The 15,141-nt window shown below is 33.9% G+C and overlaps 1 protein-coding gene across 1 annotated transcript in view; it reads left to right on the top strand.

Moving 5' to 3' along the window:
* The window catches only part of TUBE1 (tubulin epsilon 1), a 16,873-nt gene extending 1,828 nt beyond the window's left edge, over positions 1-15,045 (top strand). The window contains exons 4-12 of the mRNA XM_003822212.7: positions 1,601-1,658; positions 4,637-4,752; positions 6,089-6,210; positions 9,330-9,517; positions 9,727-9,902; positions 10,983-11,123; positions 12,927-13,067; positions 13,751-13,925; positions 14,251-15,045. Of these exons, the coding sequence (XP_003822260.2) occupies positions 1,601-1,658; positions 4,637-4,752; positions 6,089-6,210; positions 9,330-9,517; positions 9,727-9,902; positions 10,983-11,123; positions 12,927-13,067; positions 13,751-13,925; positions 14,251-14,409 (1,276 nt within the window). The 3' untranslated portion in view covers positions 14,410-15,045. The remainder of the gene's footprint in view (positions 1-1,600; positions 1,659-4,636; positions 4,753-6,088; positions 6,211-9,329; positions 9,518-9,726; positions 9,903-10,982; positions 11,124-12,926; positions 13,068-13,750; positions 13,926-14,250) is intronic.
* The last annotated feature ends 96 nt before the right edge of the window (positions 15,046-15,141 follow it).

Raw genomic sequence — 15,141 nt, 5'->3', positions numbered from 1 at the left:
ATTGGCATCTCGAGATGGGTTCAGTGCTCTCCAGTACAGCCAGGTTAACCAAAGACCAAATTCTCATTTTCATAGGCACATTACTTTATCTTTTGTAGGAAATCTAACTGAAAAGCTATGTAATAATCTGAAGGTTGCTTGGTGACCATGGAATCAGACCAAAGGAAGTTAGGTGTATTACTTTAATGGCTGGTATCATTTATCTTTATTTTATGGAGCTATCTGTCATATAGACTATAGATTCCCTCTTATTTGTAGCCCACAATATCCTCACCTCTAAATTCTCTTAGGAGACTCAAATTTGCTTCTGTAATACTTCCTTTCAGGCGCTTCTCTTGCTAAGTTCCTACACCCACCTCTTTACTTCTTGTTACCCAACGCTTACATTGAGTATTACATAGTTGAGACTCAGCCTGGGAGCTTTTCTTTCTTCATAAGGTGACTCTTCATAACTACACTCTCATCTACTCTCTGCGTTTTATACTTTAACCTGAGAGCACTATTATTTTCCCGGTAAGTTTGGCAAGCAGGGTTGTGGCATCTTGCACTTCTTTCTGTGTACTATCAACACATGCAGCATCTGTTCCACAGCTTAGTACAAAAAATATTTTTCAAAGTAAAACCATATCTTTGTGTACTATTCTTATTAAATTTTTATACCTTTTGAGTAGCATGATAGGAATTTACCTACAGCATGGGTTGGCATGCATGTATTTTCTGTAAAGGACCAGGCAGTAAATATTTTAGGTTTTGTGAACCATAAAGTCTTTTGCACCACTACTTGATCTGTAGCATGATTGTGGGCATAGGTAATACATAAAGGAATGGGTGTGTCCACATTTGAATAAAACTTTATTTAGGAAAACAGGCAGCTAGTTGAATTTGGCCTGACGATTGGCTACCCTTCATATATTCTGTCTTGTGAACTGTCTTTATTGACCCATATACTGCGTTAGATTTCAGTACTTTGGCAACTTATTTCCAACGTGAAATTCTGAGAACAACCTTAGATACTCAGTGGTAAATACCAGTTATATCAGTTGATGGGTGTTAACTGCAATAGGAAACTACATTAATGGTGGCTGAAGCAGTAAAGGTATTCATTTATCTCACAAATCTGGAAATCAGATATTCTAGGTTTAAAGGAATGCCTCAAAGATCTAATACTATATATGTTCCACTGTCCATAAGTGTGTTGGCTTTTTGTACTTGTATTATTACTTCATGACTATAAAATGGCAGTCTGCTCCAGGAATCACATCCATATTCATGTTTGAGGCAGGAAAAAGGAAGAAAATAGGCACCAACTGCATCTGGTCCTTCTTTAAAAGCTTCCCAGAATACTTCCCCTTTATCTCATTGGCTAGAACTGGATTACATGGCCAGCCCTAACTACAAACAAAGTCAGGAAACTAAGTACCTCACTTTTTCAGCCTAATGGGAGGTAAGCAAGGAAGAAAGAGATTAGGAATAGCTGTTGTGTCTGCCTTACCTGGCCTATAAGCAGTCTTATTATATAAATGGAAGTTAACTTTATCACCTGATAGTGCTATTAGCCATGGAAGATCTTATGACCATTTCTCATTTTTTTATCTTTCAGAGTGGTTGGTGATGGTGGAAGTATTTCCAAGGGAAAAATATGTTCTTTAAAAGCACGAGTAAGATACATATGCTTGGATTCTTAATATTACATGTATTTTTTAAATAACTATTCTCAGTAACTATCATGAGAATAAAACTTTAAACTTTTCAAAGTAGAAAAAAATTACTAAGCCACATTTAATATAAATATAACTAAGCAGACATTTGTGTCCACCTAACACATTAGGGGGAAAAGCCCATACTTTAAAACACTGTAGTTAGCCTGTTTTCAGAAGAAATAGTGTCTAGATAAATGATAACAAAAGGAGCGTTCTTAACTCTAAGGACCTGAAATACGTACTAGTACAATTTAATGTTTTATTTAAAGATACTGGAAGATTTATTTGCATCAAGGTTACTACCAATAAAAAACATGGAACCAGCCACATTGTAGTGAATAAAAACCATTCACCATATAAGTTCTCCTGAACCAAGTACTTCAGGTTCTTAGCCCATATTTACGGTCTTATTTACAGTCTTAATCATTCCAACAATATTTCTGTGATTGTCTGTAACGAACTACTTTTTCTGATTTTTGATCAGTGATCTTTGACTATAACAGAAAAGAAAGTTTAAATGTTATGGAAGGTGCTGGGCGCGGTGGCTCACGCCTGTAATCCCAGCACTTTGGGAGGCCGAGGCGGGCGGATCACGAGGTCAGGAGATCAAGACCATCCTGGCTAACACGGTGAAACCCCGTCTCTACTAAAAATACAAAAAATTAGCCAGGCGAGGTGGCGGGCGCCTGTAGTCCCAGCTGCTCGGGAGGCTGAGGCAGGAGAATGGCGTGAACCCCGGGGGGCGGAGCCTGCAGTGAGCCGAGATCGCGCCACTGCATCCAACCTGGGCGACAGCGGGACTCCGTCTCAAAAAAAAAAAAAAAAATGTTATGGAAGGAATTGAGATGCCAAGGATCAGACCTGGTGTCGTAGCTTAAAGACTGGTGAGCAATAGTTTTGTGACATCTGGGAATCATCTAGTATCTGCAATCTCCGATGTCCTTGGAAAACAAAATTTAGGGCAGAGATCATGTGCTTGCAGGCTGTTACAATAATTGACTAACACAGTATGCTTTGTGATGTAGAGAGAGCAGGTATCCCAATCCAAATCTTAGAGAAAAAGAGACTTTGACATTTCCTGGACTACTCCCAGTTGAATCTTTTTCCTACAACCATATCAGTAAGCAGATTGAGAGGTGAAGGAAACACTATTAGGAAAAAATAAATCAGCGTGTTTTTGTAGCCTTTGACTTTTTTTCCGAGAAGATACTCTTCCATTTTCTCCTTAAGAGCTCTTGGTATTACGTGGTTGTGATCACTGAAGAGTCCAGGCTTCACAAGATAACTTGGTGCTTGGGTCCCTCCACTGTGTTCAGTTTCTTAGGTTAATAAATACTCAGAATTTTATAAATCCTATGTTACAATTGTAAAGCCAGGTGGCTCTGAAAGGGAGTACAAACATCAAATCCTGGAACAGTTCTGACTCCAGACCTTGGATGCCTAAGTAAAGAACCCAAAATACTCTCCCAAAGTTTAGTTAATTTCCAAAGGAAAAACAAGGGCCTGATGTAACTAAGGAAGGTCTGGAAGAGTTATATGTCAGGATTTTAATGTTAAGTGACTAGGACAATGATGATTCTATCAAAACTAATTTCAGGAGGTACCTGAATATCAGTTTGTATTTGCATATTGCTTCCCTTGCCAGATAGCAGAGTAATTGAGGGTATGATTTATATATGTTTAATCTTCCACATACCTCAATAAATCTATTTTGGAACAAGGCCAGTATAATCCAATTTGTTTTTTCTTTTATAATCTCACAATTTGTAGTACTAAAATTTGTCCATAGAGTGAAGTCTCTCTTTGGTTTGTTTAGGTGTTAAAGTCAGCATTTGAAGTCAAAATTGCATATTGTCAGAAATATGCTTGAAAATACCTAACATTGCCAAACATAATCCTATACAGTCCTCTGTATGTAAAGTGTATATATGATTGCTCTATATAAAGGAGCACATTTGTAAAACATAGTTTTATAGTCTTTATGATATACTGCTGTATTATTTTAATTGTAATATCTTGAAGTAGCATGGTTAATTACACACATGATTAAACTCACTGCTTAATGTTATATGGTAACAGAACTGAAAGCCATAAACCGAGCACTTCCTCTGTGACACTGAATCAAAGAGTTAACAAATCATTGTTTAGTGTACCCTAAGAATTTGTTTCAGCTTTGCTTTTTTTATTTAACTCTACTTAGTTTACTTTTTCACTCTTCTTCCTCGCTGTAGAATATATGGAAAGTACAGGGAAGTGGGAGGACGGGACATGTAATCCTACTGCCAAGCTATCCCTGCTTTACGTTTTACTAGATGTCCTTCATCTTTTTTTTTTTTTCTGTTTTTTTTTCCATAATTAATTTTGTGTTTTATATTCTCATTTCTTCTTAGGAGTGTAGGTTTTCTGTCATGTCAGCTAAAGTTTGTAGTAATGAATTAGATTGTGAATTACTGCGGGGAAGGGACCATGTTGTCATTTTTTACATCTATCCAGTGCCTTTGCACGTAATGGTAAATTTACTCATTTGAATTGGACAGTTTTGAGCTGTGGTTCATAAAGAGCAGCATGATTGTTCCTAGTATGCAAGTACATTCATGCATCCTGTATTGAGAACTTGTTCTGGTTAAGGATACCTTCTACATTTCTGAGACCTTGTTAGAAATTCAGTTGAGGGGATTATTCTTGGGCTTTTTTCCCCCAACTAGGCATTTTGGAGTAGGATAAAAGAATTTAGAATCCATTTTTTAATTGGATTCCACCTTTCAAACAGAGTGAAATTCTTTTTTAATTTTTACAACAGATTCTACATAAAGATTTTAATTAAGCTTAAACTATAAAGAGAACAGTGCAATATTCAGCGCATAAATTCTTTTCATTTACAGAGTGAATAACTCTAAAGGAAAATACATTAATTATATTTTATTTTTCTTTCTCAGGCTGTCTTGATTGATATGGAAGAAGGGGTAGTGAATGAAATTCTGCAGGGACCACTGAGAGATGTATTTGATACGAAACAGCTCATCACTGATATTTCTGGCTCAGGAAATAATTGGTGAGAATACACAGCGTAAAAATTGAATATCTTCTGAAAAAAATGAGCAATCTTTCTTCATTGTGAGATTCTGCTGATACGAAACAGGTTGTAATTTGCCACATAATGCTAGGCCTTTCGGCCCACCACCTTAATAAATAGTGGCTTGGAAGCCACCTGTATTTACTCCTAGTTCCTTCTAACTTTTTTAAAGAAAAAGAAGAATTATGAAAAATTAATTTGCTAAATTCCGTTTCATAAATTCTTGAAGAACATTAAATAATGACAAATGTTTTAAGTACTTTCATTAACTGTTATCTATGTTATTTGACTCACTCTCAAGTTGTCCAATTGGTCAGATGTAATACAATTGATAGAGATGCAAGCCAGACCAGTATCCTAGCATTCAAGCTGAGCCTAAGGCTGTTTAGGCCCTTGAGTATATAATGGTCTCTTCTCTTTACTGGGAAAAAACTTCAACAGTGATTACTTAAGAATTCACATTGAGACTGTTGCTGTTTTTTAGAAATTAGCTCCTTGTTATTTGCAAATCTCTCATATTCATTATTTTCACTATTTGCAGCCAGTCCCTCAGGTTCATAATGCGGAATAATGTGTAATTTTACTAAAGCATAAATTTGAATCTTGTGTTCCCAGAGAACCAGTCACTTAGTAAGTGAGCCCATCTGACCACCTAACTGCATTTTCACTAATTGTTGTATAACTTATTATGTAACTTTTGAGTTATACCTGAAATGCATATTATGGGAAAATCTTTTGTTTTAATTCATCATAGTGATATTTGCAAATTTGGACAACTTAAAAAGACTTGCAGAGCTGCATGAATATCAATTTCTACCATGTGCCATTTCATCTAATAACATGATGTGACCTTTTTTTTCTCATATATGAAACCAGAATAGGTTTGTTTAAATTTTTTATTTTCAGTGTCTTTGTAGTTTACCACATTTTGCTTTTTAGTATGTAAAATCCACTACAATTCAGAGTTTGCCTTAAATGGAGAGAAGAAAAAATTATGTAACTGCAGTCTTGTTTTGTTGGAATTGTACCTTAAGAGAAGGTTAAGATAAATTTAGAAAATCATAGTTTAATATTCACTACTAATGAGCTTACTTATCCAGATATTTGAGGATTATAGATACTGAATATTTGTTAAGTTTTCTATCTAGTATCTTCAGGATATTGTATGATTTATTTACATGAAACAAGAATAGTCTTTACTTAGCTCAATAAAAATACTTTTCAAATTTGTTTAAAATCCTTTTATTTAGATTAGAACTAATGAAATAAAAAAATAAATGCAAGGAATTTTTAAAATCCATATTCTAATTTTCAGGGCCGTGGGTCACAAAGTTTTCGGCAGTCTTTACCAAGACCAGATTTTAGAGAAATTCAGAAAGTCGGCAGAGCACTGTGATTGCTTGCAGTGTTTCTTTATAATACATTCCATGGGAGGAGGTAAAATTTTTCACTCATTTGCCTGTAACAGTGTTAAAGTATAAGTGGGAATTCATTTTGCAAACGTAAGTCTTGTTTTTAGACCTGTGCTTGATAAAGATAGAACTATTCGGAGGGTGTGTAGTTTGAGTATATAAACATACACCTTTTTATCTTAAAATTTTGTGTAATTATGTCACTCTTTTTTTTTTTTTTTTTTTTAATGTAAGCCCTCTTAAGAGTCAACAGAACTATACTGGAAAATTTTTTTTCTTGTACCTTTAGTTTCTTTTACAGAACATTCAGATACTTTTCAGGATGTATGAGCTTTTGAGAAATGCTGACTTTCTCCTTAGAGTTTGCCTGTACAGTCCTATTTCCTAGAGTGAAGCATTTTTGACGTGTTCATGATGTGTGCTTGCCAAAGGATATCAATACCCTTTCTTTAACCATCTTCAAACCTTTCTTGTCTCCAAAAAGAGAAAAAAAAGGAAACTAGTTTAGTCTATTCCTTTAGATCATTTATTACATGGCAATTAATCGACTTGAAGTAAAAATAAATGATCGGCATTGCTTTCTTCCCCCAGGGAAGTCTATACCTTAGAACTGAAGTATTTTGCTCCCCTGTTCTGTAAAAATAGAAACAGAATGTAACTTGCTGATTTTTAAATACGCTTAGCAAATTTTAAAAGAACAAAATTGTCACACTTTTTTCCTCCAACCTGAGATTAAGATTTTATATTCAGCAAGTTAGGTGTATGTACAGTTGATTTTTATACAGATTATTCATTGACATAGCATTTTAAGATTAAAAGTTAAAATTGCTGTGTAACCATGTCTTTAAAAGACCTTCATAATCATCGGTTAAGAAACAAATTTGTTTCTGTACTAGTATAATTAACCTGCAAATTTGAGCTAGCTTTTTATTTGATTTATAGTTCGTTATACCTTTTTTAAAAATACCTTTATTACCCAACATCTCAGAAGAACATACTTACAATTCACTTAAAATAGCAAAAATAAATATTAATACTAAAGGTTAAAAGTAAAGTTCTTTTTTCCCCACATCTAATGCCTACTCCCTGTCCTTACAGATGATCAGGTTTGCAGGGTCTTTTTATGTCTGTTCTTTCAGATATATTCTATGCCTATCAAAGCATGTATGTATATTTTTACATAAAGAAGATTATCCAGTATATACTATACTGTAACTTTTCCACTTTATCTCTTTCTCAGACATCTTTCCATATCAGCTCTCTGTCATAGAATCAATTATACAGTTTAAAGTGAGTTTGTTATTGATGGGTATTAAGTGTTTATGGTGTTTAGTTTTTACATCCAATCATCAGTGAAAGTCTGGGACAAATACTTCTGCATTTGTGCCACTATAGCTTTAGACAGTATTCCTAAGAAAAAGATAGGACCAAAGCATATGTACATTTTAAATTTTGGCTGATATTACCTATATACCTTCCTACAATATTGCACCAGTGCTTCTTACTGGCAACAATGTGTATGAGTTTCTATTTCCCTACACTAGCACCAATACTGAGTATCATGAGACATAAATCTATTATATTCAAAATTGTATCTAGTTTTAATTTGTATTTCCTTAATTAGAAGAAAGGTTGAGCATCTTTACTTCTATTTGCAATTTGTATTTCTTTTATTATGAGTTAAATATTTCTATCCTTTGCCCATTTCGTGGTGGCATTATTCGTATTTTTTGTTGTTGATTTGTGGGAACTCTTTCTTAGAGAAACTTAGTCCTCCCCATCATATGTATTGAAGGGTTTTTTTGTAAGTTTGTCTTGTTATTTTTTTTATGGGTTTTTAAAGTATATATAGAAGTTTTGTTTATTTTTAATGAAATCAAAACTGTCTCTTCTGTAATGGCTCTGGTTTTTTTATGATGCTTAGAAAGTCCTTCTCATTAAAGATCACCCCAATAATCTCCCTCACTTTGACTTAGTAATTTTAGCATCATAGCCTTTTAATAGTTATCTGCATGGATTAAAACATTGGCGTTTAAACTTTTTTTTAACCAGAATAGTATGAAATACATTTTATATATCACAATGCAGCATACACACCTGAAAAAATATATTAAGAAAATGTTATTTACTCATACTACATCTGACATGTTATTTTCTACTGTTTCATTTAAGAAAAGAAAACAGTACTAATCTGTTCATTAGTTTCATAGCCTACTAATAGTTCAGAACCCAGTTTGAAAAACATCTGATTAGAGGATTCCAGTTTTAAGTTCTGAAAAATTTCTGAATTTATGTAAATGTAACTTGATGTATCAGAAAGTTATCTTTAATGAGATTCCTAGAGTTTCTGCTTTTAAATAAGTAGTGTTTCATATTTGAAAATTTTTGAAATTCAAGGTAGGCATGCTTAATTGTAAACAGTTTTAACTCTGTTTAAGTTGCTTGATGACATGATAGTTTTTTTCATCAAGATTATATACACACTACACTAAAGCTGTCAAGTTAGTTTTCTTAAGTTGCTTAATATCAAATGTAGACTGAACACCGTCTTAGTTGAATTTTTTACTTGTGCACGTGCAATTGGTTCTTGTGGCATTATATAGGTATAACTTAAATATGAAAAGGAGTGAGATATAGACGGCCCTCCCAAACTCACTGTCAGAACCAGAGGTGGAATTCAGGACTTCATTTCCTGAATGTTGCCTTCATTTCCTTATCCAAAATTAGATTAGTTAATATATAGTCACAGAAATAAGCTGAAAATTATTTTTACAAATATAAATTCTGACCAGGTGTGGTGGCTCATGCCTGTAATTCCAGCACTTTGGGAGGCCAAGGCAGAAGCTTGCTTGAACCTAGGAGTTCAAGACCAGCCTGGGCAACATAGGTAGAACCTATCTCTATACAACTTAAAAAGTTAGCCAGGCGTGGTGGCTCATGCCTGAGGTCCCAGATACTTGGGAGGCTGAGGCAGGAGGATCATTTGACCCTAGGAGGTCAAGGCTGCATTGAGCTGATTATGCTGCTGCACTCCAGCCTGGGTGACAGAGCAAGACCCTGTCTCAAAAAAAATAAAGTTTCAAATTCTTCACAATTATATTCTGAATCATTTATGCTAATTTTTAAAAACATTTTAATCCTCAGGAACAGGATCTGGACTTGGCACATTTCTTTTAAAGGTGCTTGAAGACGAATTCCCAGAAGTATACAGATTTGTGACTTCCATTTATCCTTCTGGTGAGGATGATGTCATAACCTCACCTTATAATAGCATCTTGGCAATGAAGGAACTTAATGAGCATGCAGACTGTGTGTTGCCCATTGACAATCAAGTAAGTAATGACATTGGAACTTATGAATAAATGTTACATATATTCAGTCCTATATTATGTATATGTGTTTATATGAAACATTCTCTTCACTTTTCAGCCTTCTTAGAGAAAAAATCAGTTTAAATTGTTTTTCTTTCTCTTTCCTAGTAGAGTATCATCTACATCCACTCTTCTTAATAGCTTCTCTCCCAATGTTTTTCCCTCAAAAGTCTTTATTTGACATCATTAGCAAAATCGACCTCATGGTGAATTCTGGAAAGTTGGGTACAACTGTGAAGCCAAAGAGTCTGGTTACTTCAAGTTCTGGGGCTTTAAAAAAGCGGCATAAGAAGCCCTTTGATGCAATGAATAACATTGTGGCAAATTTGCTGCTCAACCTAACGAGGTAATTCTATCCAGGGATAGTCAAAAAACTTTATTGTGCTTTTGGTGATATTTTGAATTTTTGTAGTAGCATTTTTTAGTTATTCTAAATTGTAGAAGCTGCTTCTGTTTTTATTTTGTCTTCTATCTTTTCTTGGAGTGATCAAGCAGAATTTTACCTTCTATGACTCCAAAGCAGCATTTCCCCAAGTATGTTCCATGGAATATTAATAGATATCATATGATGTAAAAGATTTTGTGGTTGACACACTTGTAAAACACGTAGACAAAATTAAACATTTTTTAGCTGTAGAATGTCTTAATCATTTAAACCAACTAATCTGTACCTCCTCATTAACTGGTCCAAAAGATTTCTGTGGCTTTTTGGTATCAGAGATTGCTTTGACATTATTATATTCTAGATTATAGAGTATATTAAGCAGATTCTTGAGGAATTTAGTTGTTTCTACAGTTACTAATTATTGACTTATATGTGTTTAACTCAAATATAAAGTTTGTTTTAAATAGGGTATTTTTATATGTGTAATGAGCAACTATAATAGTATATTGATTACACTTCAGATAATCCAGAAAGAATGACTGTAGGGCCAGCCATGGTGGCTCATGCCTGTAATCTCAGCACATTGGGAGGCCAAGGCAGGTAGATTGCTTGAGCCCAGGAGCTGGAGATCAGCCTGGGGCACATGGTAAAATCCCATATCTACAAAAAATACAAAAATTAGCCAGGCAAGGTGTTGTACGCCTACTGTAGTCTTAGCTGATCAGGAGGCTGAGATGGGAGGCGGCGGTGGCAGTGAGCTGAGATCACACCACTACACTCCAGCCTGGGCAACCAGAGCGAGACCCTGTCTCAAAAAAAAAAAAAAAGAATAAAAAAATTTAGATGTTGTGTGTTATATTTTATTTTATACATGATTGTTCTGATACTAAATTTCACTAATATGGAAGAAAAGCATGTGTTCTGCACTGAAGAACAGTGTACAAAAGAATTTAAGAAACTACCTGCTGAATAAATCGAGCTACATTTAAAGTGTATAATTTTAAAATTAAAAATTTTCTCATTTTAATGTTAACTTTTTAGCTCTGCAAGATTTGAAGGGTCCCTTAATATGGACCTTAATGAAATCAGCATGAATTTAGTTCCTTTTCCTCAACTTCATTATCTCGTGTCAAGCCTAACACCTCTGTATACACTGACAGATGTTAACATTCCTCCTAGAAGGTAAGGTGTAACTTTGTTTCAATTGTTTGAGGCCTCAAATTACTTTAAAAAACATTTTTAAGAGAAAAAAATTTGCAATAACTCTAGTTATTTAATTGTATCATCTGGGAGAGTTGATGACATCCATTTTTCCATTACATGAATGCATCTTTATTTAGAAGTAATTGTTGAAAAATGCCAGTATTAAACTATTTTAACTTAAATCTAATGATTAAATTTGTAGGCTTATGAAAAGTCCTTTGAAGTCTGACAAACACATTTGAATCCTAATTGTCACTAGCTACAGGACTTTGGGGAAGTGACTTAAACTTTCTTAGTTCTTGTCATCTGTAAAAATGAAATAGTACCTACCTCATATACTTATTGGGTAGATTAAATGAGAGTTTGTTTTAAAGCTACTGTCACAGCCCAGTACCATAGAAGAATTTCAGATGTAACTCTGTATGTTTTCCAGAACACCTTGCTTTATAACTGTGTGTCATTGTTAAGCATAAAGATTACATCAGTATACTTAACAAAAAATGTAGTTTTGAAAGATACTCTTAGCATGTATACTGATGATGAGCTTGAAAAGTTCACAGTGGCATTCACAGTTGACTGAGGGAAAAGGTCCTGCCAAACTCTGTAAGGAGACAGTATGTAAATAAGAAAGGGAAAACTAAATTGGCTGAGTGCAGTGGCTCACACCTGTAATTCCAACACTTTGAAAGGATGAGATGGGAGGATCACTTGAGCCCGGGAGTTTAAGACCAGCCGGGGCAACATAGTGTGAGACCCAGTCTGCACTTGTAGTCCCAGCTACTCTGGAGACTGAAGTGGGAGGATCACTTGAACCCAGGAGTTTGAGGCTGCATTGAGCTGTGATTTTGATCCTGGACTCCAGCCTGGGCAATAAAGGAAGACAGACCCTGTCTCTAAAACAGATTGAAAATAATTTTTAAAAAGTTTTTAAAGAAAACTAAAGATTCTTTTTTATGACTAAAGTTTTGACAAGATAATTCTATACTTCAGGAATGTCACAAGTGATATTGGTAAGTTTTCATCTAAGCCAACAGCAAATGACCACTTTGCCAACTAATAGATAGGACTCCCTTTCTGCATGGGATGCTGATGACCTTAACAAGCTAAGCAACATACACAGTGTATGCAACATGGTGATTATTAAATGTCCGTTGGCATCAGCCTAGCATTGGAGTCTGTGTATTGTTAGATATAAACTTTGTCAGTCACCTTTATTTTCTTTTGTCTTTTATCCTTCAGTTAAAAGACTTAGGTTAAAAGTCTCTACTTTTAGGAGCACTACTATGGAGTTTCATCTTTTATAGGAGAGCTTCACATTGTCCTTTGATAATTTCCTCCTGTTAACAAAATTTATGATATAATATACTTTACAAAGTAATAGTCTTAATGTTATAGGCTTTTAATTAGTTTTAGTAGTTTGGATACTATGAAATAAATAAGGTATACTGAACTAAGTAATAATAATACAAGTTTCAAAAATCAGTACTACATAGAGTTCATAATGCTACAGTCAACATTTTGTAGCTACCTGAAATCACACATATACTGCAGAAGCCTTTTTCCCCCAGAAAAAGAAAATATTATATGATTTCTTCTCTTCTTATATCATTAAGATTGCTTCAAGAAAAGTATAGTTATTTAATATTTTTGGAATATATATAATCTAATATTTTGTTAGTGTAATATTTAGTGTGGTTTATTACTTATAGAGGACTATCTTCATTTTATAGTTATACATAGAAGTAATATTTTGTATAAACAATGACAATTTCATTGTTGTAGATTGGATCAGATGTTTTCAGATGCCTTTAGTAAAGATCACCAGCTGCTTCGGGCAGACCCCAAACACAGTCTTTACCTCGCCTGTGCACTCATGGTTAGAGGAAATGTACAAATTTCAGATCTTCGTAGAAATATTGAAAGGTTTGGTTTATATTTTTAAAGATAATTTGTGTGTGCTGCTTGGGACAGTGTGGCATAGTAGTTAGTTAACAGCCGCCCTTCAAATTCTAGCAATGCCACTTACTAAAGCGTGACTGTGAACAAACTACTTAGTCTCTTTGTGCCTTGTTTTCTTCAAGTGTAAAATAAGGATAATAATAGTACATGGTTTTTATTTAGGAATATTAAATGATATATGACATGTTTTATTTTATGAAAGTGTTCAGAAAATCGTAGCTGTACTATTTTTATTACCACTGCCACCAGTACTACTATAGTAGTACTACTACTACTTCTGATTTTTGTGTTACTATTTCATTCTATTTGTAAGAAAACTAGTCTGTTGAATTACAAAGTAAGGAAAATGATAGTACCTTCATTTCTTTATATCCCTACATTTCTACTCTTAAGGAGTGAGTTTCTAGCTTCTTGAATCACCAACACAGCCAATTTAATGTTCCCCTACAAAATGTCTCTTAGTTCACTGTCAGACTGTACCATGTTACTGCCAATAGTAAAAAATAGATAACTTAGCGTCTAAACTAAGCAATTAGATTGATACCATCCATAATGTTCTGGTTTAACTAATATGAGCTGCCATTATATGGCAGACATTTTTAGTACCTTAGTTCTTACCTTCTGAGATTTTTTTTTTTTAATCTCAGATTAAAACCATCTCTACAATTTGTCTCCTGGAATCAAGAAGGCTGGAAGACCAGCCTGTGTTCTGTACCTCCTGTGGGCCATTCTCATTCGTTATTAGCTTTAGCAAATAACACATGTGTGAAGCCCACCTTCATGGAACTGAAAGAGAGATTCATGAGGCTCTACAAGAAAAAGGTAATTATTGTACAGCTTTGTAACTGTATGTGTTTATTTTGGCTATTTAAGATGTATTCTTAAAAATTACACTATTACAAATCAGGGGTGATGTTTTCTATTATGTGCGTTGTACTGATTATAACTGAAGAGGAGAGGCTTACTCATGCTACTTTAAATGAGAAAATTCATGAGTTTATAGGATTCATTCAATTTGACCCAAGTTCTCTTTCAAATGTAGAGCTGAATGAACTCTAATTTTAATAAGGAATATTTACCTTTTAGGATAGTCTTATGTATTAAAGTTCCTGAAATGGTAAACGTTACCTAATTTTTTAATTTATAGGCTCACCTTCATCACTATCTACAAGTTGAAGGGATGGAAGAAAGCTGTTTCACAGAAGCTGTGTCATCTTTATCAGCACTCATACAGGAATATGACCAACTGGACGCCACAAAAAACATGCCTGTGCAGGATTTACCCAGACTAAGCATAGCTATGTGAAAAACCCTCAAAAAGACTTTCTTAATTTCACATTGTGTTTTCTGACCTTTCTGTTTCAACATTTTTGTAATTTGGAAACTCCAGTTTTTTCATATTATCAGGAAATATTTTTGTCTAAAAGAGTGATTTCTGTTTAATCGCAATTTGTTGGTAATACCAATGTGTGAAATTAGTGAAATCTTAGTACCTTAACTTCAAACATTTCTCTTCAGAAAAGTTCCCTTTTCTAAAATTGAGATAACATAGTTCTTGAATATTTTGCTGTATTTATAGCCTCATATTTAGGCATTTATGCACTGATGTGTCTTCAATAAAAATCTTGTACAGATATATTTTCATAATTATTTATAATTTATATTTTGATATTCTATTTAAGTTATCCTGATTCTTTAAAAGTAGTTACTGGGAGTAGAAGAACACAATATAAATATTTCCGTGTAATATCCACTAACTTTTCAGGCATAGGTTTTATTACAACTGTTAAGGAGGTTTTGCTTCTTCTTTAGATAACAACTTGTTTGCTCAAAAGAATCCTAATTTGTACACTTAACATGTATTTGTATTAAACTTTTTAAATAATTGCTTTCTTATCAAACCAATTGATTTTATAATAAATGTCTATATTTTTCAACAGTGCTACTTGTTATTGTTCTGCATGACATTTATACAAATGAACAGAATGTTACTAAGCTTGATATCTTCCAAACTTTGCAATAAATGGCTATAATTGTC

This window comes from Pan paniscus, chromosome 5 (assembly GCF_029289425.2).
Source record: "Pan paniscus chromosome 5, NHGRI_mPanPan1-v2.0_pri, whole genome shotgun sequence".
Classification (NCBI taxonomy): domain Eukaryota; kingdom Metazoa; phylum Chordata; class Mammalia; order Primates; family Hominidae; genus Pan; species Pan paniscus.
The sequence above is the reverse complement of the archived record's forward strand: the minus strand, read 5'-3'. Positions and strand labels throughout refer to the sequence as shown.